We start from the raw sequence: 27923 nt of genomic DNA, 5'->3' as shown, positions 1-27923 counted from the left end.
ATGCTTTCTCTCTATGCGTCTTAACAAGTGTAAACCAATACATAGCACGCATTTTCATTATACACCTAATCTCATAGACTACTCTATTAGGGTGATTCAGGAAGCCATCAACCCTGATCTGGTTCCTTTATCGCCAAAGATAGTAGTGAATAGCCTGAATCCACGCAATAGTAACCATTTTCTTCACCTTGGCCCAAGGTTTAGCTTGTATCCAAAGTAAGAGATTTGTAGCAGGCAAAGTAATATGCAAGATTGCACTGACTTTCTTTAACATCTTGAGCAGAAAAACACAGTGCTGAAACAGGTGAGTGTGAGTTTCAGCAGCATTACCACAAATCAAACATCTGTCATCTTGGCTAATTCCCAGCTGAAAAAGACGGGCTTTCAATGGTAGAGCCTCCCTTGTAATCAGCCAGCTTGTAAAAGTATGCTTTGGAACACTCCAAGAATTCCACACGATCTTAGACCAAAGGACCAGTGGTTGTTTCTGTCTGAGCCACTGATACCCACTGGATACTGTATATCCAGCTGGGTTTGCAGTCCATTGCCCAGCACTGTAACCCACAGAAAAAGTACCTCTAATCTTACATATAGTCTTCCAGCTCCAGGAGACATCATTTTTTGGTGAGTAGGAGTCCCAATCTTGACCTTTCAGATATACATGGTTTACCCATCGAACCCACAAGCTGTCAGGTTTGGTATAAACCCACCATGCCAGCTTACCAATGGCAGCTGCATTCCAATACAGGCTATGTCTAATTCCCAGCCCTCCTTCACATTTAGGAGAGCAGACTTTTTCCCAACTAACCATAGGTGACCTTATATAATCTGCAGAACCATCCCACAAGTAGTTCCTACAAATAGCATCAATTCTTGTTAGTACACCCTTAGGAATTAAGAATATAGTGGCCCAGTAACTGTACAAAGAAGTTAGTACAGATTGGACAAGAGTGATCATGCCACTGTAAGATAGTTTCCTTGCTCCAAAGCCTTTAATTCTAGCAGTGATGCTATCAATAAGCACAGCTTACTGTTGTATTGAGAGCCTGCCAGCAACAATAGGGACTCCCAGATATTTAAAGGGGGTGGTCCCTTCAACAAACCCAGAAACAAGCAAGATATCAGCTCTAGTAGAACTATGAACTCCATTGAAGTAGATATTTGACTTCATAGCATTCATTTGGAGTCCAGTAGCCACTGAAAAGGTAGCAAAAGCTCTCAAAAGAATCATTATTGAAGAAGCATCTCCTTTTGAAAAAAGTAACAAGTCGTCAGTAAAAAGGAGATGAGAAAGTCTAAGGCCTCCACACAAAGGGTGGTACTTGAACTTCATGGTATTAGTAACATGGTCAAGGATTCTAGACAAGTACTCCATAGTGATTGTAAAGAGGAGTGGAGAAATAGGGTCTCCTTGCCTTAAGCCCTTGGCACCATGAAAATAACCAAAGTTCACACCATTCAACACAAGAGAATAAGAGGCAGTTCTAACACATGTCATCACCAGATGAATGAATTTTGCAGGAAAGTTCAGGGCATGTAGCATACTCTCAAGGAAATTCCACTGAACAGAGTCATAGGCTTTTTTTAAGTCCACTTTCATCAAGCATCTGGGGGAGACTGATTTCCTATTGTACAATCTCACAATATCCTGACAAATTAAGATATTCTCAATGATTGTCCTTTCCTTAACAAAACCACCCTGGTTGGGACTGATGATCTCAGGGAGAACAACAGCAAGTCGAGTACATAGAATTAGTAAGATTAGTTGTTACATAGTTTGCAATTCAAGTATTAGTTCAACATCCTTCTCTTGGGTTCGACCCTTTACTTCCAATTTACTATTGTTTTAGTTTAAAGTTAGTAGAGTCAAGTTTAGGTTATAAATTGTTAATTTGGTAGGTTAATTCTAGTATTTAGCGACCTAGTATTATCGTTATCAATACGTTTAGAATTACTCTGTTTAACAACGATTTTGAGGTATTAAGATGATAGTGTCATTATTTACTGATCATTCATTTGATTTCATGGCTATATGATACAATATATATGTAGAATCGTCGTAGACCAATACTAAATATTTAAGCTCAAAGGCTCAAGATATATACTGTCAGAGTTTTTAAATAAAATTGTCAATTTTAAGGTATAAAACCTCTCTTTCTAGAAAATGTAAATAATTTTATATTTCCTTCGTCCCGTTTAATTGTTTGCCTATTCTATTTTTTGGTGTCTAAGTCAATTGTTTATCTTTCTATTTTAAAGATTGTTTTTGATAGGCAACTTGATTTTCCACACTCGATTTGATCTACTTATCATCCAACAATTGGTCTACTGCCGTCTTTGTGCCAAAACCAAAGTAAACAAATAACCCGAGACGGAATGAGTATCGATCTTATTGTAATGTTTCATGGCTATCTAAAGATTTACGAGGTATTATTTGATCGATGTAGTGTTGTAGGTAAGATATTCAAGTAAATGAAAACACCCTTGTCTTTGTAGTTGCACCAACTATAGTTCTTGTTCGTCACACTGGTTTTTATACTTGCTTTCTAATCTACTCAAAGCAATTAAATCAAAGCCCCGTCACTCAAACCTTTGTCTTATGCATGCATGCATGCAAGAGTGGTCTCGGGGACGTGAGCCATGAGCATTCAATTAATTTTGTTAACATAGATTATAGGTTAAACTTAAATCTATAAATATTATTAAAAGGCATCCTAAAAAATGCCAACTAGACAAAGCCACGTAGGCTGTAGAAAAGCCACGTAGGATGTGGAAAAGCCACATAGACATTCACATTAGCACCTTGGTTAAGACTGATACACGTCTACCCAATCATTCTCCACGCAGACTTATTTTAATTGAATGTTTTGTAATAAAACATGTTAATGAATTTATTAAAGTTCTTCATAGTTTTTCATTTTTTCTTTTTTATTTTTTTTCATATGATGAAATATTGGTTGAAAATGGTATATAATTTTATTTTTTTAGGTAAAAAGTTAAACTTAACTTTCCTGAAATTGTACCACTTAAAATTTACACCTACATCTATTTATTTAAGATCGTTATATAAACCCTTTTAATAAAAAAAAAATTGTGAGGTTTATTAATATTCTTAAAAGTAAATGTATGACATTTTATTTCAATTACTATTTAAGATCAATAATAATAATAGTAATTATCATTAACATTTTTTCTTATTTGTTTTACCTCTTGAGCTCCTCACTAATGAATTATCTTATTTAATAATACTCATAACTCAAAAATAAATGAAAAGGCAAATTAAAATATGGGAATCAATAGTTTATAATGGCTACTAAACCTACAATAGTTTTCATTCACTAATCCTCCATTTAAGAACTACGAGTATTACTCATGAACTTCCAAATTACAAACTATATTTCATGATTAAATTAAAAAATTTAAAAAAAAAAAGATGTAACTTACCAAAATTTACATCAAAATTTCTTAATTTACAATTAAAATTCTCATTTTACAATAAAAAAAATGTTAGTGAATCGATTAACAGTTTTCATAGTAATATAGCTCATAAAAGTTGTACATTTATTTATTTATTTAAAATTACACAAACATGAAAACCAAAACAAATGAATAGCTTAATAATATTCTTAAACGTAAACTTATGGCATTTTATATTCAACAATTATTTAAGTTCAACCCACGATAATTTTCACATAAGTGCAATGATTTTCTTAAAGGCATCGTCGAATTTTCTCATAAGTCTCTTCTAATTCCCTACCCTAGCCTAACCGTTACTCCATTTAACTCTCATACTAATTTTGCAATAATTGCTACCACCATAAAGATTATATAAAGCAACCCATTATATACAACCTTTGAATGCTTTTGTTTTTTTCCTAATTAATATTTATGTCATTTAAAGTTTGTGAACATTAGTTTTAGTGTACATCATTTAACTTCCAAATTAGCATTATTTAGCCTCTCCTATTTAAGATCGTCTCATTTGTTTTCCTCCAAAACAATCATTTGGGGGTGGTAAAAATTTGCAGTATTTTCTTTAACTTGAATTTGGAATGACGAATTACTAATTTTTGTATTGTTTTTTGTTTTACTTTTGTTTCGTAGGCGGTACAAAAGGAAGACCTTGTGGTGAAGTCGTTTGGTTAGCGGCTAACTCTTTTTTTTTTCTTTTTTTTTTGTAAAAGGTTAACTCTCATTAATCAAAGAAACCAATTACAAAGCAAAGCTAATACATCATCACTCTTAGCTAACAAAAGAACTCGTCATTTCCTTACTAGGCATTTCGTTTTGCCAAGCATACATCCTTAAAGCACACTCCACAGGTAAATTAACTTTTTTATACAATTAACAATTTCAATATTTCAATTTGGTTTTAAAGTTTTCTAATTCGTACATAATCAAATTCTAAAATTTATGAATTTGTATTAGATGATAACCAAAATTAAAGAATAGGAATATGTATCAATGATAAAATAAATTCCGATTTTATTTGATATTCACAAAAAAAATCAACTATCTAAATTTTTAATTTTTCTAGAGATAACCCGTGATTTTCACGGGTAACAAAACTAGTTATCTTCATTACAAGTATTTGTTAAGATCGATTGGGTTAAACGATCTTCATTATGAGTATTATTAAATTCAAGAAATGAGGAGAAAAAACCGATTCTATATGCAAAATAAGATTTCATGTTAAAAATTGGTGATAAAAGGAGTAACTAATTAATTATGTAATTTTTATAGTATGTCGGTGTTTTGAAGGTCTTTTTAAGGTGGGTGTTGGCAAATTAGAGGCATTTTTTAGGATTTGGTCGAAGGGGTGTTTTATTATAAAAACAATTAGTGTATCCTCACAATAACAACGATTATACTATTCCCTCCGTACCACACCAATGGTAACATTGACTTTTTCACACTTGTCGAGACACATTTTGCAACGTGAATATCTTTAGTTACACATTATTAAAAATTAAAAAAATTTGATATTCTTATATCATTTATGACTATAAATCAACGGAATTACTTTTTCACATACGGATTTTACTCTTTCACATACATTTTACCATTAACTTTCCATTTAATACCCTTCGAACCTTGAACTTTATCAAATTAGCTCTTACTTCTACCATTTTCCTAAAACCAAATCTAATTGCTCAAATTATTTCAACAATGGATCTGAAGTCACTAATCAACTAAGTAATTTATTTGTTTGTCAATTGTTATCATTAATTATTACAATTTTTTTATCAATTATTTAGAATTTTTTTGTTTGTTAATTCAATTGTAATCGTTGAAATTAGGGTTTATAAGATAATTGTTACGGGGTGGTGATGATGGTGGCATTGCCTGTGCGCGAGGGACAAACTGTGCAATGTCTCAAAGAAGTTGTCAAATTCGGTGCACAAGGTGCTTATGGATTATACTTTCCAGCCTTATGAAATTGCACCATGTCTTGTTTTTCTTGTTACTAGTAATGATTGTTCTTTGCATTTCTCATCCTAAATAGTATGCTAATCATATATCATATACTAGTATTATACTAAAGCAATAACCGTCAACTCTTTTGATCGCCACGTGTCACTGCCCCTTCAGATGTCACGTGTCACTGCCCCTTCAGATGCCACGTGTCACTCTCCACTTTATTTAAAAAAAAATCTATATATATTTATAAAAGAGACTTTTTTCGAGCGATTCTAAGCTGTCCACATCATCAAAAATCAATTTAGTAAAGTTTCATAAATAATAATTTTTGATGTAAAGAATAAAGTGGAGAATCTTTTAATTATAGTATATAGTATATAGTATATAGTATATATTTCCTAATTTATATTCAAGTCATGTTTCTATTTTTTTACATGAAAACTCTTACATTTCATTTGACAAAAAATCATTATTTATAAAATAATAAACGGTAGGTGTATATGTATTTATTTTCCATTTTCATTGAAAGAAATATTGTAATCATATGTAAACAAATAATTATATGTAAAAATTAAAGCCTTATAATATTTGTTTTCATTATAACTAAGTTAAATACCCCGTGCAACGCACGGGCTTTCAACCTAATAATAGAATATATAAGGCAATCACGTAAACATTGCTAAAAAAAATTGGAAGTTGCTGATTTTTTAACATATTTTTTAACATATTTTCGGTATAATCTTACTAGGAGATATTTGCGCAATTTTTAAGGAGATATATTCAGTAGAAGTTGCCCACAAGTATCAAAAAATATATTATATTATGATACAAATATTATAGGAAAAATATTATATTTGTTAGGAAGTATAAAACTGATTGAAAGATAATATATGATATATAATTCCATAGAAGCACACAAAAAATGCCGAATTTAACTCCAAAAATCTCGCCCTACTCTGATACACTGGAAATCATTTTTAGAGAAAGATTATAGGAAAACGATTTTATTTGTTACCGAATTTTTAATTATTGATTGTAACCTTAATTAATTAGAAAGATTATAGGAAAAATATCACAAATCTTGCCAATTTCACTTCGTTAAAACTCTCGCCCAAATCAAATCGATTATCACACAAAAAATGCCGAATATTAGATAGAATAAGATAATAGGAAAGATGTTATCTATGTTAAATTGTTAATTTATACTAGATAATGTTATTGCTATCTTACATTAATGTTACTTTTTTTTTACCATACGCAACTCCAAATGTTCTTTTATAGTAGGACATCTTGATGTATACTTCGTATTGAATGCCATGTGTCATAACTAGGTGAAAGACTATATATTAAAATATTATTACCATATATTATCATAATCATATATTATATTTGTCAAACTGTATTGTTAAGAATTGTGAATTTACATCAAATAACAATAGTGTGATTTGCGTTAAATTTGGCAGCTGTAATTTGAATACTATCCTCATTAACTTCAAAAAACAGCATCTCCCACAAAATTAATAAAAAAATGGATTCCTTTCCAATTATAAAATTAGCATATTAATTGGGCCAAATTCATTCAACATGATTTGGATTATGATTATTCCAATTGTAATTATCCTCATTAACGTCAAAAAAGGATTCATTTCCCATTATTCCAATGAGTATATTGGACAGGAGTACTCCATATTACTCCCTCCGTCAAAATCATTTGTTTATCTTTGATATTCTTTGTGAGGCGTCTTTTAATCAAAGGTACAAAAATAAATGAATTGGATGAAGAGAGTATCATTCAAGAAATGTAACTAACACAGATTGATTGAACAATTTATTGGAGGCAAGTTAGATAGAGGTTAATATTGGATTCGTATAAATTGATATGTTAAATAAATCATCCTTTGATTCATCTTTTTTTGTGCTCTAATCTACTCTTTACAGTACTTCTTTTAACTTGCAGTTACTCTAATTAAGGTTGATTTACAAATATATATCTACCATATAATTTTACACAAGTGATAATACAACACTAACCAATGACATAGAATTCACAACGGTTATGGTTGTATTTACCACCATTTTGATACTTCACATTATAAATGCATAGTTGGTATTTCTTAAGATGGGGTTAAATAACATCGTACTTGGATGGATCAGACAAGCTTATTATTAATCCTTAGATATTATGCTTTTTTTCCATGTGTTTTATTTGATCCGTTCTAAGTTTAAGACGGGGTATTAGAATTTAGAACGTAAACATTGATATGCCAATGGGGTAGGAAAACCATTTTATACATCTTTACTTAAATGCGTAAGAGAACATAAACATTGATACGTCAACGGGGTAGGAAAATAACATGTGTCGCATTGCAATAGTTTCAGTTTGTGTAATAACAATTGGGTAAATAAAATATGAAGTTTCATACTACCTTGAGTCCTTTCGTCCCGATCATTTGTTTACCTTTGGTCTGTACACAAATGCCAAGAAAGGAGGAGAGGGTCAATTATTAAATAACAAGTGAATCAAATTAAATGTGGAGTATCAAATTGCTTATCAAAGGCATTCCTAAAATATAAAGGCACACAATTGATTGAGACAAAAGAAGTTTCATGTAAGGAGATACTTATCCATTGTATTACACAATTCGGGTTCAGATCAAGCTTTGGTCCTGAATTTGGGTGTCGGGTAGGGTTATTCGAATCAGCTCAATTTTGACAAGTCTAAGTTACCTGAGCCGCTTACTTCGACTACTTGCCAATAACTTATCAAAAGTCGAGAAAAAAATCATAGTATCAAAAGTGTATGGGTAATAAATAAAGTGAAATTTTATAAAATCTAATAATTTACTAAATCCAAAAAATATGCAAGTTGTTACTTTTAATAATACTTTCTGTTTCACCCGTGCAGTGCACGGGTTTAAAAACTAGTTTCTGACAATTCACGTAGAAAGTTGTATTAATATGGAACAATAAAAATCTGAAACTATTAGTTAGGCTGCGTGGTCAGGTGGTGCGGTGCTGGTGCCCAAGTGGTCTTGTGGGTTGGAGGGAACGCCGGAGAAAGGGAGGGGATGCCGGTGGTGGGGTCGGGCGGGGCTGAGGAGGGAGTGGTGGGTGGTTTTTTATGGATGGGTGAGTTGTATTGTGGGTTTAGAGTGAGGGAGATAAAAAATGACAAGGGTATAAACGTACAAATCGTATGTGAAAGAGTAATTTTCGTATGTAAAAAACCACAACCCTAAATCAAACAATATCTCAAATGACTATATTTTGTCTTATAGATTAAGAATAATATCGAAGATTCCCTACGACCATGAATAGTGCCAAGATTCTCAATGTTACCATTGGTGTGGTATGGAGAGAGTATTAAACACTTTTCGCAAGTTAATGTGGCATAAGGTCGTAAATGAAATTGTCGAATGTCAATTAAGTTGTATGTTGATGAATTTAGGAGATTTATCATAAGATGAGTTTGGTTTGATCGATAATCGTGCAACCATACTCGATATTTGATTATTTTTCATATTTTCGAGTCGCATTTCAATATTCCTTTGTTTTTTCTGAAGCATCATTCAATTAATATGATTTACACAATTAACAATTCTGTACGAGAAAAAAAGATACTTCTTATATATACAAACTCTATTAATAAAATACGATAATATAGTTTACATAAATAATTTATCGGTTTTTCTAAAATGTGTCCTTATGGCACATGTTAATAATCTTAATATGGTAAGATTAACAATATATTCTCACTAATTATGGTAACAATGAAAATATGTTGTCAATCTTACTATATTAAGGTTATTAACATGTGTCCTTATGACACATTTTAGAAAAACCCAACAACTATTAATTTAATAATGCATGTCAGTATGTCACTATCATTATCTATTTTTGATGACATGGATAAATAGTCAAACTTATAAAAAAATAGGAAATTATTGATCTTTCAAATATAAAACATAAAAATATTTATCCACTTATATTAAAGAAAATATTATTTTTCTCTTTTCTATCATTCTATATTTCTTCTACGGAGTACTTCTTTCATGTGTGTGTATTCTCTTTATCAAGTACATCAATCAAGCAAACATTACTATCACCATAAACCCTAATCTGGGTAAAACCCTTTTCAATTTTTCCCCAAATCAATTTAATTCCCCCAGAATTTATCTTTACAATTTTAATTTCCCATATTGTTTTTACTCTAGTTTTTGAGTTTTTTTTACTGTTAAAATTTACTGTGTGTTTTTACCTGTAAATGTGAAAAGAAGCAGTAATTATGGAGGAAATTGTTACCTGGTCATTATAATCAATCAAACTACAAAAACCCAGATAAAAGATTTTAACTTTTTCAATTTTTATGTGTTTCTTGGTTGATTAATTGATGTGCAGCTAAAACCTTCTCAGTAAATTTGATGCTTTTATAATATACGTAGTAGTGTTTAGATGATTAGAGTAGATAAAAAAGTTCCTTGCTTTAGTTGTAAATAGTAATATCCCTCCGTCTCCGTCAATTCTTTACGTTTTTCTTATTTGGATGTCTCGGGGTCATTTCTTTCCTTATGTTTCCTTTTTAGGTATATAAAAATTGCTATCCAGTGGGTGGTACTCCCCCTGTCCCGGTCAATTCTTTACGTTTTTCTTATTTGGATGCCTCATTTATTTCATTATGTTTCCGTTTTAGGTATGTAAAAGTTGCTATTTACTGGTTTGGGCTTGAATGTGTTAAGCTTGAGAGTGATAAAGGATTAATCTTGATTATATTTGTAATTAGGGTTTTGGTGAAAATGTTACCTGAATTAGGAAGGAGACCTGGAATTGGTGGAGGTGGGAACAATAAGGAATCATTTGGGGAGGAATTAGAGAAGGAGATAGGGGTGTTGCTTCGTGAACGAAGGAGGCAAGGCAAAGAATTTACCGATTCAAATAGTGAAGGGGAGCGTGAGTTAAATAGGCTGAGGAGTGGTTCTGCCCCTCCAACTGTTGAGGGATCCTTAAGTGCTGTAGGAGGGCTGTTTAGTAATGGTAATGGTGGGTTTCCGGAGTTAGCTCGGAGGAAGGATAGTAATGTGGGTATGTCTGAAGAGGAGCTTAGGTTGGACCCCGCGTATTTGTCGTATTATTACTCTAAAATGAACTTAAACCCTAGATTGCCGCCACCTTTGTTGTCAAAGGAGGATTGGAGGTTGACACAGAGGTTGCAAGATGGGGGGACGGTGGTTGGCGGGATTGGTGATAGGAGGAAAGTGAAAAAGACTGAGAATGGGCCTGGTAGGTCACCCTTTCTTATGCCGCCTGGTTTTAAACCTAAGAAAGAAGAGGGGGAGGTTCAGCCGGAGAAGGTCCAGGGAACAGCCGACTGGGGTCAAGGTGGGTTGCCAGGTATCGGGCTTCGTCCTAAACAGAAGAGTTTTGCTGAGATTTTTCAGGTAAAATGGCTGATCAGAAACTGTCTGCAGTTAATTATTTGACATCGTTCTGTTTTTCTTCGAGTAATTGTAGTTTTATGGTGGGTTTTTGTTTTATTGAATTGCTATCTTGATACGGGGTCGCTTGTTTCTGGCCTTCTTGACATAATTGTTTTATAAATTAGTCCCATGTCACCATGTGCACGACACTGTGTGAATACAAACATTCATTTGAGGCAGTTTTCAACACAACTTTCACTACGTGTCATCCGAGTACAGCCTCTTTGTGTTGTTTAACATTGGGGAGCAAGGTTAGGTGCCTCATTTGCGGAAGCCCTCGAGGCACTGGGGTAATGTTGTTGTTGTTTTTGTTAAAGAGTACATCTTACTCACTCCGAGGGAGCTAATACAACGTCCTCTGACTCCTTTTGCATTGCATTGACTATGCCATTTTAACACCATCTTATGTTCCACAATACTGTTGTCATCTTTTCTCAAACTCGTATATGATGTGACACACTTTTCTGACCCTTGCAATTTTGCTATTGTATCTGTCTAGAATGACATGGGCTGCGCCGATCCCCCCTCAAGGCACCCTTCTCGCCCGACCAGTCGTAATGCTTTTGATGAAAATGTTGATGCATTAGGTTCAGTTGAAGCTGAGCTGGCTGTTTTACAGCGTGAGGCCGCTTATATTCAAGGTTCTTCAGCCACTAATATTCATCGTCCTTCCGTAACTCAGAATGTTGCTACTCCTACTTCATATTCTTATGCTGCTGCTTTGGGTTCATCGTTGTCAAGAAGCAATACTCCTGATCCTCAACATATAGCTAGGGTTCCCAGTCCTTGCCCTACTCCAATTGGCGAAGGCCGAGCAGGAGTAACAAAAAAGATTGTTACTAATGCGAAGTCCTTCAATAGCATGTCATCAGGAACGAATGACTCTTCTGATCTCGTAGCTGCTTTGTCTGGTATGAACCTGGCGAAAAATGGTAATATTGACAATGGAAATCATTTGCTGTCACAACTTGAACAAGAACACTTTTCTAATATGCATAGTGGCTATGAACATGGTAAGCAACAAGCTTTTCTGAACAGGTCTAATCCTGGGCATATCCATATGCCATCTGCCCATCACTCTGGTGCTTTTGGCAATATAGGGGTTGCTGACTCTTGGAGCCCACCAGGGGAGCTACTTAAAGCCGGCTCTAATTTTGGGGCCTCTTATTCTAAGAAACCAACTCCGTATTCTCTTAATGGCGATGTCTTGCCACCTCATTATAACCATTTAGATGGAAGTCATCGAACGAACTCATCGTATACAAATTATGGCATTAGTATGATGGATAGCCAACTTGGAAACTATGATACATACGTTGGAAATGCTTCTCAGGCATCTCTACAAGATACCATGTATCTTCAACAGTTGAGATCCGCTGAGTATGCTGCACATTATGCTGCATTAACTGATCTAGCTCTTGATAAACGTTCTGTGAAATTGCTTCAGAAAGCATATTTGGGGTTAGTAATGTCTCCAAAGACGACTCAGTTTGGTACTACAGGAAACAAACCCAAAGGGCCAAATCATGGATATTATGGAAATCATGCATTTGATATTGGAATGGGATATCCTGGAACTCCATTATCGAGCCCAGTTATCCCGAATTTGCCTGGTGGATTTGGTAATCCTATCAGGCAGAAGGAGCTCAGCATGCTGAATGCCGATGCCATCAGAAACTTAGGAGGTGGTACGGGACCGTGGCACATGGATAGCAGCTTTGGGTCGTCTCTCTTGGAAGAGTTTAAGAGCAATAAAACAAAGAGCTTTGAGCTATCAGAGATTGCAAACCACGTTGTGGAGTTCAGGTCTGCTATATTGAAGAATTTTTCTTCCTCTTCCCTCATGAAGGGTTTGAATTTTAGTTTTAATTATTTGCTTGTATGAACAGTGCGGATCAGTATGGAAGTCGTTTTATTCAGCAAAAACTCGAAACTGCTACAGTAGATGAGAAAAACATGGTGTTTGAAGAAATTAACCCACATGTTCTGTCTTTGATGACTGATGTTTTTGGGAATTATGTGATTCAAAAGGTATTCTCACTTCTAATTTTGTTCAGTAGTTGAAAATTCATTGCTGATTAGGCATTATCTTCATGCTATTGCATATATTTCTGTAACATAATGGTGTATTGTCTTTCGCCTTGTTCGTGTTGTAGAGCTTGTCACTGTGTGTTAAATGTTAATGTTCACTATTTTGTCCAATTTTCAGTTTTTCGAGCATGGACTGGATCACCATAAAAGAGAGCTCGCCAGTCAGCTTGATAATCGTGTCCTGAGCCTCAGCCTGCAAATGTATGGCTGTCGCGTTATCCAGAAGGTGAATCATTCCCATCTTGATTAGGTTTTCTATTTTTTAACTTTCTTCTTTTATTAGATCTGATGCATATTTGCTGTGTGGATTGTATGATGTTTCTTTTATGTACTTTGTGCTTTTGTGTGGGATATTTTCGGTGGTCTGATCTTAAGACTGAAGTTACTATTATATAAATATGTATATATTACTTATATCTCGAATTTGCTTAGTTTGAATGTTTGATTGAAAGAGACTGGCTAACAAAGATTTTCGTTTTGATGAATAGGCCATTGAAGTAGTTGATGTTGATCAGAAGATTAATATGGTTCATGAGCTTGATGGTTATATTATGCGCTGTGTACGTGACCAGAATGGGAACCATGTAATCCAGAAGTGTATCGAGTGTGTCCCTGAAGAGCATATTCAGTTCATAGTTGAATCATTCTTTGATCAAGTTGTTACTCTTTCTACTCATTGTTATGGGTGCCGTGTGATTCAGGTTTGTTAACTGCCTACGTGAGTCATAGTATTAAATATCAGTCATGACAATGGATTGCCAACCGAATTATCAAGGTTTTGAAAGTTACCTCAACCGCATTTTATGGCACAACAAACAAATCGGCGATCGAGTCTTAAACCAAGATTTAGTAGCATGGCTAGAATGGTCTTGAGTATGTTAAACTAGATTCGCCTGTCGTAATTGATGAAGTGGCTTTTTTGGAGTGTTGCGTTATTTTTCTATGCTTGCAGAGGGTTTTAGAGCACTGTAAAGATCCCATCACACAGAGTAAAGTTATGGATGAGGTTCTGGGATCAGTTAGCATGCTAGCGCAAGATCAGTATGGCAATTATGTGATTCAGGTTCTTCTTTTACCCTGCCTTATTTAGACTTTAAGCTTGCGGTTTTGATGTTAAATATTTTTTTGCGAGTTTTGACAGCTAGGTGAAATCAACAAAAATTTATATGCTCAATACATATGTCACGAATCACGATTCAGCTTCTTTCTGTTAGTCATAATGGTTTCTTGCGCTTAAAAGTTACGAATTGGGTATTGTTTCATGACTTTCATCACTTAAGTCCAATGATTTATCTCTCTACTTGGTACTTGGTAATTTCTAATCTTGTTCGAATTACCCCTTCCATCCCATGATTATTCCCCCCTTTGACTTTGGTGGTCAAAAAAAGAAAAAATCAAATTTGTCCGATATTGTACTCCCATTATATTACAGTTGCAACTTTTTTAAAATGATAATATCAAAATAGTTGTTTTCATTAAATCGAACATGAAAACTTTTAAATTGTATCCCTGCACATATTTGAAGAGATTAACCGTCAAACATACATTGGTTAATCACCAAAGTCAAATGGTGATAATATAAATTTGGGATTGAGGGGACTAATAAACAAAACAAAAGTCTAAATTTATAGATCAGGTTTAGCTTAGTTTTGCTAGTCTTGTTGTTTTGCTGCGATAAATTGTGAAATGAAATAAACAGTCTCTTTTATTTTTGATAAAAGTATACGTACGTTAATGTATATGTTAACATCCTCGTTATCAATTTTGTTGTTGTCTGGTTTCATCTGAACATATTTCTGCATTCATAGGCTTCCCTCGATATGCTTCACATGTTTCTGTTTTTTTCTTCTTTGTTACAAAATTTGCTTTTAAACAGCATGTACTGGAGCACGGGAAGCCACATGAGCGAACAGCCATAATCAAAGAGTTAGCTGGAAAGATAGTCATAATGAGTCAGCAGAAGTTCGCCTCCAATGTTGTGGAGAAATGTTTGACTTTTGGTGATGCCGAAGAACGAGAAATTTTGATGAATGAGATGCTTGGCTCTACTGATGAAAATGAGCCTCTTCAAGTATGTTAAATTCTATTTCTCGGTTCATAAGTGCAATGTTTTCTGTATTTTGTTGATTTTTTGAAGTCCAATAGGTAGTAGTCTATTAATAAGAAAGGAAAGTTGGTATATAGAAATATATCTAAGCCTGCAAGAAATATCTCGAGGGTAGTTGAAAGGTAAAGCCTATGGCGTTGGTAGAAGGTTTGGAAGCTCAACACCATGTAACTGTGGCTAAGTTAATTGTGGTTGTGAATGCCTTATATAACCTTATCTGACTATTGTTCATGCTTTAAATTGAATGTTTATTCTCGTTGTTTCGACATCAGGTGTACTGTAGTGTAAATTTGCCTGTAGTGAGATTTTTGCGTGGAAATTATGCCAAGTTGCCAACTCAAACTCTTTCTTGGCTTTTTTTTTTACTGCTTTTTACTTTTACGTTTGTTTCATTGCTGCGAGTTCTCAAATGCACTTACATGAGCATAACGGCTCTTGTTTTATTCATGTTTACTTGCTTAACACGTGATGCAATTTAATTGACGCCTTTATTATGAACCAACTTTCTACATTTGAGTATATGTTGGACGTATAGTTTCAGCTCCAGTGAAACCAAAGTTGTAACATGATGGAACAAAGCAAACTAACTCGCTAAACTGCTTTAGTTTCTACAAAGTAGCAGTCGGTTTATGCAACTCGTGACACACTGTTCACTGTGAAACAATCTCTGTGTTAAGTAGAGCATACATCTGATATGTTCTAGTGGTGTTGCTACTCTTTAAGTAATTTCGTTAGTATATTACGAGTTCTTGGTTTCTTAGAGTTGCTTTACTTTGCTAATCCAGGCTATGATGAAAGACCAATTTGCAAACTACGTTATTCAGAAGGTGTTAGAAATCTGTAGTGACGAGAAGAGGGAGTATATCCTATCACGGATTAAGGTTCATCTGAATGCATTGAAGAAGTACACTTATGGCAAGCATATTGTTGCTCGGGTCGAGAAGCTTGTTTTTACTGCAGGTACTACTTTTACACTCTTAAATCTGCATGTTCTCTACAACTATGTGCTAATGTGCTATTACCTCTTTCCTTTTGAAATAATTTTTAGTTTACACTTGCTATTGTCTGTAATCACCCGTCACTTTGAATTTAAGATGCAAATATTCCGCATCTTTCCTACAAAGTGTATTTCTCCGAACCCCTTGACAGCTTGACCCCCCTCGCCAAATTATTTACTTCTAGGATTTGCCACTGTTTCCAAGAGTACCCTCGATTAGATTAAATACGTTACCTCTCCCAATGTCATATGTTAAATACTTCCAAATTTGAAAGCGGGCTTTTTTTTTGGTGTAAAGGGAGCCGTAAGGGCGATTTTGGCTTTTGATGCTGACGGGTTCGAACCCGGGTCGTGAGTACCACCGATCATGACTTTACCAACTACGCTAGTTGAGTTGTGCCAATTTGAAAACGGCTTAATGAGGGCTAATATAGTCATTTCAGTACCTCATTATAATTTACTTAATTGCCGTGCCTTGTACTAAACGACAATCATTTATGGACGGAGTAAGTGTGTAACAAGATCTGTATAATTTTCTGTGCAGAAAGGAGAATTGCCTCACAAATTGCGGAACCATCATAGGCAAGTTAGAATCGGAGTTGTACAGTTGACAGCAGCCTACCATTGACTTCACTCAGCCCTTCCAACTTCCAAGCTCGTTTTTTTGAGTTTCCCTTGTAACTTCCTCTTGAAAGACGCAAGGATCCGTAAGAGAATTATGAACTAATCTCGAGTCATCGGTAGTATATAAAATTGTTGAATATAAAATTGTTAGAGAGAAACATGAGCATCGAGTCATCGGTAGTATATAAAATTGTTGAATGGTGACCGGTTAGGGCATCTTTTTGCTTAATTTCTATCTCGAGTTCTCACCCTACAAATTAGGGGCATGTCAAGAGTTGTTCGTTGTCTTTGGGGAACAAATCTCGAATATTTTCCTTGTATTGAAACCTTTTATTTCCTAGCAATGAAGCAATCTTCCTGTTCAGCTAAACATTTCGTGTTCGTGTTTGGATCCTCGCTATTTCCTTTTTCTTTCCCAACTTCCCGATTATTAAAATTAGTCACGGATTTAGTTTTAAAGCTTCCTGTTCAGCTTTACTACACCATGAGTATGATACAGTATCAGTTTTCTCATGATAATCAAGTGACAGTAACTCATAAATCTCATTGAAGACGGCACGTATCCGTCACTTTGGAGTGACGGATACCATTTCCTCTCACAAATGACCCAAATAGAGGAGAAAGGAAAGCACATGGATGTGCCCCCACCTTGTCCCCCCTATCCGTTTTGTGAGTGGCATTATCCGTCACTTGCTCCGACCCGTCTTCAGCAAGACTAACTGGTACTGCAATTCCAATTATTAAAATTAGTCACGAAATTAGGATACAACATCAGAGCCTTAATTCTAAAATGATTTGGGGTCGACTGACATTAATCATCCTTTAGAACCGTCCATGGGTGAAGGCACACCTCAAAATGCGAAAAAAAAAAATAGAAAAGGGAAAAATGAAAAACAAAAGGAAGAGCGAAACATAATACAAAGTCAAGGTAAACTTAGGTCATTAGTTGTCTAACTAGTTGAGATCCCGTGCTAAAGCACGATAATTGTGAGGGTTGAATATATAGAGGTCGTATAAATTTAAAATGTTTACATAAATGAGTTGTACTTATAATAGAATGTTGAAATGTACTGCTTATAATGTTAGTAATATTATTAAAAAAAAAGTTTACTATTCAAAAGACTTTTAGATTAAATTATTTTTGTATGAATCTATTTTTATTATTAAAAAAATAATAGCTGACTATTATGGAATAACATAATCTAATATAGAGTCACTAATTTGTTATTGAATTGATTGGAAAAATTTAAGATGACTTAATCTTGTACTTTTAGTTATAGTAGGATTTTAGGGGATAAGAGGATTGATTACTATAATATGTTATTATGAAACAGTTTTTTATAGGATATACCGCAATAAAGTTATACAGTATATAATTTTGTAGTATATAATCCTTGTTTTTTGTTTTTGTTTCTATTTTAAAATATGAAACTATAAAATATTTTTGTAAAATATGTTCTTTTAAAATATCAATATGTTATCTTTTTGATTTTATCTTGTGCTTAATCTTGTGGTTTTTTATATTAAAATATTAGTATGTTAACTTTTTGATTTCGTATTTTACATTAATATATATTTTTTTTATTTTCAGATTTTATGTGAAGATTGACAGTGTGAATGCTTTATTAAATAGAAAGTTGATTGAAAGATTCGGTTTGGGCCTACTTTGTGTCAATCAGTTGTGTGTTAAAGATTTTATTAAGGGGTTGTTTGGTTGATCAGGGAACTTAATTTTCCTAAGAAAATACAATTCATGGGAATTAAGTTCCCTCATCCAATTCGGGTGAATTTCGGAAAAGTGTTTGGTTACTCATGTAGGAATTAAATTCCACAGGAACTTTCAATGACCAAGGGGGGAGTAGGTAAGCAACTTCTCACATCATGTAGGCATTGGAAGTTCCTGAGAAATTCTAATTCCTACATTTTCCAAAATTTATGGCAACCAAACAACCCATGTTTTTTAAAATCATGAGATTTTCCAATGCCTATGTTTTCTAAGTGGCAACCAAACGACCCCTAAATATGGAAAAAAGTTGAGCAATCTTTCATGCATTTATTAATTGTGTACAAATATTTTATGTGCGTACAAAGATTTCCTATTTTCTAATTGCCTCTTTATTAATTGTGTGTCAATCAATAAAATAATATTTTTAATAGGGGACCTATTTTGTTATCAATCATTTGAGCGGGAAATTTTTAGCAATCCTTATTCTTTTAGTTTAGTGGGGATGCCACATCACTTAACCCGCAAACCTCTCTAACAACAAAACTCAATACAACAATAGACAAACCTCTTAAATATAGACAAACCTAATTAAAGTATACTACATGGGTTTCACTATCACTTACAACCTAAAATACAAACCTGTATACAAAATTGTAACCTTTATCATCCATAAACCTATAAAACTTTGTTCAACAATAGGAGGTTTGTCTATGAACCTCTCAAATAGTGGACAAACCTCTTTGACAAACCTCTTATTGTGAATATTATAGGTTTTAAAATCGAATTCCAAATTCTTTTATAAAAATTTAAAATTTAAATCAAGAATAAAGATTAAAACGATTTTGAAAACCGAAGTGGAATTTAAGGATCCGAAATACCTTAAAAGTAAACCAAGTAAAATACATAAGAAAGTGGTTGGTAAAAAAAGGTGTAATAAAGGAGAGAAAAACAAATAATCCCTTCTATTCTAGATAAACCTCCCTATTCATGGGGGGCACTAGAATTAAGAAGAGTAATTAAAATAAGGTAAATTATTGTAGTGGAGGTTGTTAATTGGAGAGAGAATGTATTGTGGGGTATTATTGTGGATAAGCTGATTAAAATAAGTATTGTTGTTGGGTAAGTTGATTAAAATAAGTATTGTTGTGGGTTGAGGTGGGGTATTGTTGTGGGGTAAAGTGATTAAAATAAGTATAAAACTTTACTAAATAAGGAAATAGGGAAGATATTGTGAATAGATGAAAAAAAAAAAAAAAAAAAGGAAGTTTATGTAGAATAGGAGGGAGTATTTTTTTAAAAAAATTAAATAAAAACACTACTTCGTATATATGTCACGAAATTAGGATACGAGTAGGAATTTCGGAAAAGAGGTTATGATCTCGTAATATACTATTAAGGGTTATTTAATAAGAATACTCTAAACTATTTCATCCCTTCTCAAAATACTCTATACTTTGAATTAACTACGAATAATACCAACTAATGCACCCTTTCCCACGTATTAAAACAGGTGGAAGGGTTACTTGTTCTACCGGTTACCCTTGTTTAAAAATTAGTTTTTAATTCTTTTTCACCTTTATTTCTCTTTTAACTCAAGTTATTACCTTTTCTACCCTTTCTTTTTCATTTTCTTCTCCTCTCCTTGTACCACCGGTTACCCTTGTTGACATTTATTGCCATTGTTGATCCTTCATCGTCATTCATCGTTCTGCACAAATCAATTGAGTGAAGGCGACCCAATTTCAATTTCGCCCTCTATTGATTCCATAATAAAGAGGGTAAATCAATTTCACCCGTAATTAATTATTGATGTGATTTATTTATTTTCTTAAATTTGATTTTTCCCAACTCATTGTTCTTTATTTGCACTGTTCTTTCACATCGTCGTCATCAAAGATGCTTCCTTATTGTGTTATTTGTTCAGATTTGGGAGTATTGAGCAAGTAAGTGCTCATGAATTTTGAGAGATTCATCATCCCCTTTCATGTCTTGCCCAAATAAGTGAGATTATAATCTAAGGGTATAACTCATACTTGAGATACAGTGATGATATGGTCAAATTGCTCAATTAAGCCAACTCATGAGAAAGACAATCAAACAAATTGAAGTTTGTGAACAAGAAGGTAAGAAGGTGACCTCTTCATTTGTTGAACAAATTTTAAGGAGAGATTAAAAAACAGGGAGGAGAGATAGAGAATTTATAAATAAATTAAAAATTGTATGTATTTTCTGAAAATGTGAAAGGCGGGAGATGAAGTTCTTAATAAAGAAAAAGTGAGCTCCGCGTGATACATTACTTGCATTAAATAACCCTATTATTAAAGATCGTCTTTCATGAGACTAATTGTACAATGAAATGTTGAGATGATATCAAGAAGCCAACATTCCATAGACCTTGTTATACCAATTCCATATGTGCACATTGACATAGTCAGTTAGTCACGTAGTGAATTTTTTTTCCTATTTCTTCCATTATATGTAGTACGAATTCGAGACATGTAATCTTGTTATTACCAACTACATCCTGGCAAACTTTTCAATTTCTTCTTCTCCTTCTTAATCCGCTTCTTCAATCTAGCCACATTTCCCCAGCTCCCTTTTCCAGCATATAAACCCGACAATAAACTCGGCCCTGCTCCCTGAGGTTCCAGCTCAGCCAAACGCTTTGCCGCTACCTCTGCAAGCTCTACGTTATCATGTTGCCTACAAGCTCCTAGAAATGCTCCCCATACAAACAAATCAGGCTCCATTGGCATCTCTTTGATTATTATATCATAAGCTTCCATTAATCTTCCTGCTCGACCTACGAGATCCACCAAACACGCATAATGCTCGAGTCTTGCCTTTATAGCATACTTCTCTTCCATTGATTTAAACACGTTTTTTCCGACCTCCACCATTCCACCATGGCTACAAGCTGTTAACACCGCAGTGAATGTCAGATGATCCAGTTTTTCTTTCTCTTCGATTTCCATCCTTTTAAAGAGCTCTATTGCTTCATTACAATAACCGTGATTAGCATATCCAAATATCATCGAGTTCCACGTAGGAGTATTTCTTTTCGACATTTTATGAAATAAGGTTGATGCTTGATATATTGATCCACATTTTGCATACATGTCAATTAGTGCACTCTTTACATAAACGTCCTCGTCAAGTCCATTCCGCATTGCAAACCCGTGTATCTCCTTCCCCCATGTCACATTCCCGACATTAGCACAAGCCGATAAGAGACTGCTAATTGTATTCGTCGTTGGAAAGCAGCCGGAATCCAGCATTTTTAGGAATGTGACAAAAGCTTCATTATTTCTAAAGTTCTTCACCAAACCCGATATGATAGAGGTCCACGACACCACATCCGGCTCAATCCCACTAACGCGCATCAACTCAAATAGTTCATCCACCATCGAGTCATCCCCTGCTTGCGAAAACCCTGCAAGTAAAGTATTCCAAGTTACAACATTCGGTCTCAATCCCGTCAACTGCGCATCTTTAACTAGATTTAGTGCCTCTTTCAACAGCCCCAAGTGAACATAACCGGAAACCAGAGCATTTACGGTTACTAAATCCTTCTTAACCATGCTGTTAAAAACCCTCCTCGCTTTCTCGACGAACCCACATTTAGAGTACATATCCACCAGAGCACTACAAACATAAGCATCGTCCTCGAACGAATTCCTCAAAATCAAACCATGTATTTCCTTCCCTGTCCGCCATTCCGATAGATGCCCACAAGCCTTAAGAGCACTAGGAAGGACATAATTATTCGCCTTCACTCCTTCCGCCGACATTTCCCACAAAAAATCCAATGCTTCCCTATAAAACCCACATTTCGCATACGCCCCGATAAGAACGATCCATCGTCGATAATTTGACTGCGGCATTTCATCGAACAGTTTCCGGGCAATCCCCAATTCACTACATTCGACATACATTGCTACGAGCTTGGAAGCAAAATGGGTCTTACCAACCAACCCGTTTACGACTAAACGGGCATGTATGGTTTGTCCTAATCGTAACGATCGAGTGTGGCCACATTTTTCGACGTAAGTCAAGTACGCTTCGGAGGATGTTTCGAAAAAACGGTTAGTAATGTAGGTTGCCTTGCCAGATATGTGCAGGGTGGATTTTCTTAAAGAAATAAACATTTGAGTAACTAGTGTAAATCGCACCGTATCGCACTAGTTAAAGTTTGAGAAAAACTTACTAAATACGGTCACACACTCATGCCCATGTTTGGATTTTCTTAAAGGATTGTATGAATAAAAATTCAAATATAGGCATGAGTGCGTGACCCTAATTCGGTGAAAATTAACCACAATAGTTGATAAGATTCAATCCGAAATCTAAAACCAATAAAAATTAGGGTTATTTCACGTGAATAATCCAAATTATGACTCATCTTCTCAAAATAAGTCCAACTACATTTTAACTAGGAATAAACCCGACTATACATGCTTTCTTCTCAAAACAACCTTGGTGACTGGCAACCTAATTACCAGGTGATTTTTTATTTTTTTATTTTTTCAACTTTGAAGCATCACCAACATAAAAATGACCTGGTACTCTCACCATACATCCTTCACCAATCACCAATCACCAATCACCCACAAGTCCACAACAACTCACCAGTCACCACCAACGACCACCACCGCTACACTTACCAACCTCCATCCTTAACTATCGTGCCAGCACCGCAACACCGCATCGCCACCCATATACTGTAATATACCAACCTCAAACCTCCAATTTCCAACTTACAATTATATGACGCCAATTATTTCCCCCAAATTACCACTTTTTCTCTCCTAGGGTTTCAAAACACCATTAATAGCGATAACCACAGGAAAGATAACCCAAGAAAGCAACAATGGTGATACCCTCAAGGCCTCAAGGTCGAAGAAGTTGTAGATATGGAGTCTCAGACGATTTAGCACATGGTTGCGCTGATAATTTTATTCATCTTCCTAATGATGCCAGTAATGTTTTTTATTCGTTTGTTTATTAATTGAGAAAATTAAGGTGTTATATGGTGGATTATAAGCATAAAAAGTTAAAATAAGGGGAGGGCGTGGGGAGATGACTAATGCTTGCCAAGAATCAAGATTCAAGTTGGTTGTTGATCATAAATTAAACTTCTGGAGCTTACTTGCACATGGTGTCGTGGATTGACCAGTTTTATTGTACATTGTTTATTGTTTGGTAATTGGTATGTTGGATTGGGGTGAAGCTATTAAATTGTGTCTGATATTCTGATGTATCACGATTCGACGACGATTGATTTTAACTAATTCCGGCATATTCGCCTCCATAAAGTATCTGGAATGTTTATTTTTGGGGTGTAGTGATGTGACGATCTATCCATAAAAATAGGATTTGAGACAATAATTAATGTGAATGGATATGGAAAAGGTTTAGAAATGGCGATGTTAACGGAAACGGAGGAATGTATTGTATGAGGAGATACAAAATGGTCATGGTCACTTGATCAGTGACTCTTCTTTGAAGGACTCTTCATTACTTACCAGAAATAAAGAAGGTAGGAATAAACCAGAGAAAGAATGAAAAAAATGAACAAGGAAGAAGGAAAAGGGAGAAGGAAGAAGAAATAAATAAAGAATCAGAAAAAAAATATAGAAAAGAAATGTACCACATAGTCACTTGTTGGAAAACCTGTGATATTGGGTGACTTATGGCATCAGTTCAGTAGAAGTTAAATGATGTTAAAGCTTGGATTTTTCTCGGTTAAACATTAGTTTGGATTAATATAAGAAGATAGGGCTTAGTTTGGATTATTCCCATGAAATAACCCTAAAAATTATATGTAACACGAGTTACAAGTACGGAGTACTTAATTATCTTACATATATAAGATTGGGTTAAAATGTTGTGGATGCGTCATGTGGTCTATATATCCTTAGGCTCTGTTTGATAAAACTAACTGAAAAGGTAACTGAAACCTGAAAAGGTAGCTGAAAACTGGAAAACTAACTGAAACCTGAAAAAGTAATTGATAAGGCAACTGAAAATTAAGAACTGATAAGTTAGCTGATTATATAAAAAAGTGTTTGGCAAACTAACTGAAAAGGTAACTAATTTTGATTAAATGACGTAAAAAGATATGATAATTATTTAATAGTATAAATTTAAGGGGTAAAACCGGAAAATTAAATCAAATCAGGTACCTGAAATCTCAAATGCTACTCTAGGTAGCATTTCGTTTCAGGTAGCTGATTTGGTTAAATAAGCTACTTGTCAAACGCTTACAAAAAAATAAGCTACCTAAAATTTTGGTCAAATAAGCTACTTTGACCAAATCAGGTACCTGAAATGTCTTGCCAAACGGAGCCTTAATGGCAATGTCAGCTAATTATTTAATATGAATATAATAAATGTTGTATAAATCTCAGCAAAATATTAATTGTGGTTTAATAAATTTTATTATCACTATAACAGAAATGGCCTTTAGCTACGGCTACAAATAACTTTTGGCTACGGTTCCTCATACGTAGTGAATCAAGGTGTTGCCTTAGATCAGATACTTACGACTACAGTTAGAAATCGTAGCCTAAAGTCACTTTTGGCTACGGTTATTTAACACTAACCTTAGCCATAAGTTGATAAAAGGCTACGGTTCTATTTTAACCACCATAGCCGCTTCTCAATTAAAATTTAAAAAAAAAATATTTCCAATATATTTTTTTGGTAAATTTAAAATTTTTATTAAGATAATAATTAATTACAAAACCAATGTTTAACATACAATTCCCATTACAAATCAGCATCAATACTCAAAGCTAAACAAATGCTTAATTAGCTCATTAGCTGAATCTACAAATATTCTCCATGATCATGTACCATCAATCGACTTGATTTTACACATCAATAATTCTTACGCACGACTCTTAATAGTGAATTTAATTCTCGACAACACCTTCTCGATTTGCCAGATTTGATACACGAGTTTGCCCATAGTGTATGTAATACCAGGTTATTGTGGGACCCGTATTTGGACCTTGGATGCGTGAGAGGGCCATTAGAGTATTAGACCCGATAAGAGATCACTCAGGAGGGAAGGATAGCCTTATACAAGGCCTAGTAAAACCTAAACTAGGCCAAGTGGAGCTGTAGTGGACCGAGTGGATCAACTCGGTCGAGTGAAGAGTATACTCGACCGAGTGAGTCCACTCGACCGAATAAGGTATCTACTCGATCGAGTGAGTCCACTCGACCAAGTGGATTTGGCACTCGGTCGAGTGACGTTGTTTCAGAACACGGAATTTAAACCCTTTCTTCCCTAACCCTAAAATCATTTCTATCTTTCTCCTTATCTCCACAAACTCTCTCCCTTCTAACTAAACCCTCACAAACACCTACTACTTGGGATTCAAACTTGGATTAGAAGATTTTTCACATTCCTCTTCATCTCCTTCACCTAGTAAGTAAAGATCTACCATTTTCTAGTCTTTTAAACCCTAACTTTTAGGGGAATTCGTTATGGTAATTAATTAGTAATTAGTTTGTGTAATAGGGGTAATTAAGGGGTAATAATAAGAGATTTTGTAGTGTATATTAGTATAAGATGTATTCTGATAGTTATTATGTGATTTGCATAGGATGAGACGGTTCCTTGAGACGGTTTCGGTCCGGATCCGAGTAGCTTGAGGAGATTGTTAAAAGGTAGGTTAGTCCTACTCGGTTTCAATAATATGGTGTTGTTTATGTTGATGTTATGATTAGTCTCACATAATTAGGGGCATTTGCATTATTACATGTTAAATGGTTAATTGCATCATTAAGAGAATGATTATGATATGTTGGGATATTTCATATTTTGGTTATTATTGTGTATATGGAGGATGTGTTGTTGTTGAAGAGACGTAAGACGGTTGGGAAACCGTCTTGCGCTTGAGTCGCCTCTTGGAGCTTCCCACTCCAAGAGGGATGTGCACATTAATGGCTTGAGTCACGGAGGGACTCGTGTGGTCGAGACACGACGTCTGGCAGCGGATCCGGTGGCTTCCGGACCCGGTACGTCTGGGCGTGTCCCGGTACCTGTTTGTGTTTGTTGGTTTGTCTGGGTGTGTCCCGGTACCAGTGTGGTTGTCGGTATGTCTGGGCGTGTCCCGATACCGTGGTAGTGGAGGTTGGTTGATAGTGTGTCATTCATACTAGTGGTCATGTTGCATATTCACACACTTGAGTCGTGTCACACTTTATTGGTTTATTGAAACTGACATTTGTGTGTCTGTGTAATTGTCACCTATTTTCGGGGTGGCCTGTGTCGATCCATATGATATTTCCGATCATATGGGGATGAGGTTAAGTACAGGTTGTTTGGGTAGCACGCGGGAGACGGGACAAGCTTGATGGGTCACGAGACGAGTATAGTTGGTTAGATGAGTATAGTGGTCATAAGTTGTATTTTATTCATTAGTTTATGTTTGTAATAACTAAATTTGTTATTCATTTAATAAAGTTTCTTAATTATAATTCCGATTTCACTTCCTCGGGAAATCGAGACGGTAACATTACCTAATTACCTTGGTCGGATAAGAAGGGAGTGTTAGAGTGTAATTATCCTCCTTCAAGCTCGAGAGTTCAACCTATATATATAACCCTTAATGTTAACACTACAATGGTTAATAAGAAATTATAATAAATCAAATAAAAAAAATAACATTAGTTCATATTCAACCCATTACTAGAAAAAAAAAGTCTCTTTACAGACATTCATATATCAAATGGAGCTAATCTAGAAGGGGGGCAAATGGCTCTCACTCTAATAATGTAGAGAGAGAAAATCCTTTCAAGAGAAAAAAAAATTCCCCATAATTAAGAGTTGAGTTGGGTTTTGAATCCCTTTGTTGGCTTTCTTACCAACTTCTTCTTCATATCTTTGTTTGAAACATATTTTTGAGTTTTTTCTTCTATAAGATTTAACTTTTTTTACTCTCTATTTTAGCCTAGGAGAGCTTTTCTAAGTCATTTATCTTAAGTATGAAGGTTTAATTCAAGGATTTAAATAGAATTATTTCTGAATTTTGATTTTATCTTATATTGATATGGATTTTAGTGAAACCTTATTAGCTTTGGAAAGATTTGAAATAATAATCTTCCTTTATTTGGACTTTTAGATCTTACAATTAGTCTTACTTAAGACGGATAGTATCCGTCTTAAGTATAAGACGGGTTGAATTAGTACCATATTGAAGGAATTTGGTAAAGCATGACCCATATAATAAAAAAAAAAAAAATAGGCTGGCTGCAAAAGGGAGTAGGGTACTGTTGAAATGAAAGGGTGGACAAACACACTTGACATTAGGGATTAAAAAATTATATTTGTTTACAGTTTCAAGACAATTTGAACGAAACAATTCATTTGTTTTGTGCTTTCATCTTCTTTCAGTTCTAAAACCCTATCTCTCTCTTCATCTTCATCCAAATAAAAAAAACCCAGAAAACCACTACATCACAAAAAAA

General features: G+C 34.6%; 2 protein-coding genes across 5 annotated transcripts; one reads left to right on the top strand and one right to left on the bottom strand.

Annotated features, from left to right (window-relative positions):
* Nucleotides 1-9357: 9357 nt before the first annotated feature.
* LOC141622933 (pumilio homolog 3-like) lies at nucleotides 9358-17084 on the top strand. 4 transcript variants are annotated; one of them, XM_074438961.1, is made up of 10 exons: nucleotides 9358-9544; nucleotides 10112-10856; nucleotides 11395-12701; nucleotides 12785-12926; nucleotides 13105-13212; nucleotides 13475-13687; nucleotides 13939-14049; nucleotides 14863-15057; nucleotides 15879-16053; nucleotides 16635-17084. In XM_074438961.1, exons 2-10 carry the CDS (start codon nucleotides 10215-10217, stop codon nucleotides 16670-16672), a joined length of 2931 nt encoding a protein of 976 aa, XP_074295062.1. In that variant the 5' UTR covers nucleotides 9358-9544; nucleotides 10112-10214; the 3' UTR covers nucleotides 16673-17084. The 4 variants fall into 4 exon arrangements, with proteins under 4 accessions (XP_074295062.1, XP_074295064.1, XP_074295063.1 ...); XM_074438963.1 differs by having other exon boundaries at nucleotides 9362-9544; nucleotides 10202-10856; XM_074438962.1 differs by lacking the exon at nucleotides 9358-9544 and adding an exon at nucleotides 9880-10004.
* A 3586-nt stretch (nucleotides 17085-20670) lies between these two features.
* Nucleotides 20671-23645, bottom strand: LOC141622932 (pentatricopeptide repeat-containing protein At5g59600-like). The gene has a single exon (XM_074438960.1). The coding sequence runs from the start codon at nucleotides 22586-22588 to the stop codon at nucleotides 20951-20953; it is 1638 nt and encodes a 545-aa protein (XP_074295061.1). The 5' UTR covers nucleotides 22589-23645; the 3' UTR covers nucleotides 20671-20950.
* Between the last annotated feature and the right edge of the window lie 4278 nt (nucleotides 23646-27923).

The sequence above is a fragment of the Silene latifolia genome, chromosome X (assembly GCF_048544455.1).
Source record: "Silene latifolia isolate original U9 population chromosome X, ASM4854445v1, whole genome shotgun sequence".
In the NCBI taxonomy this organism is placed as follows: domain Eukaryota; kingdom Viridiplantae; phylum Streptophyta; class Magnoliopsida; order Caryophyllales; family Caryophyllaceae; genus Silene; species Silene latifolia.
The sequence above is the reverse complement of the archived record's forward strand: the minus strand, read 5'-3'. Positions and strand labels throughout refer to the sequence as shown.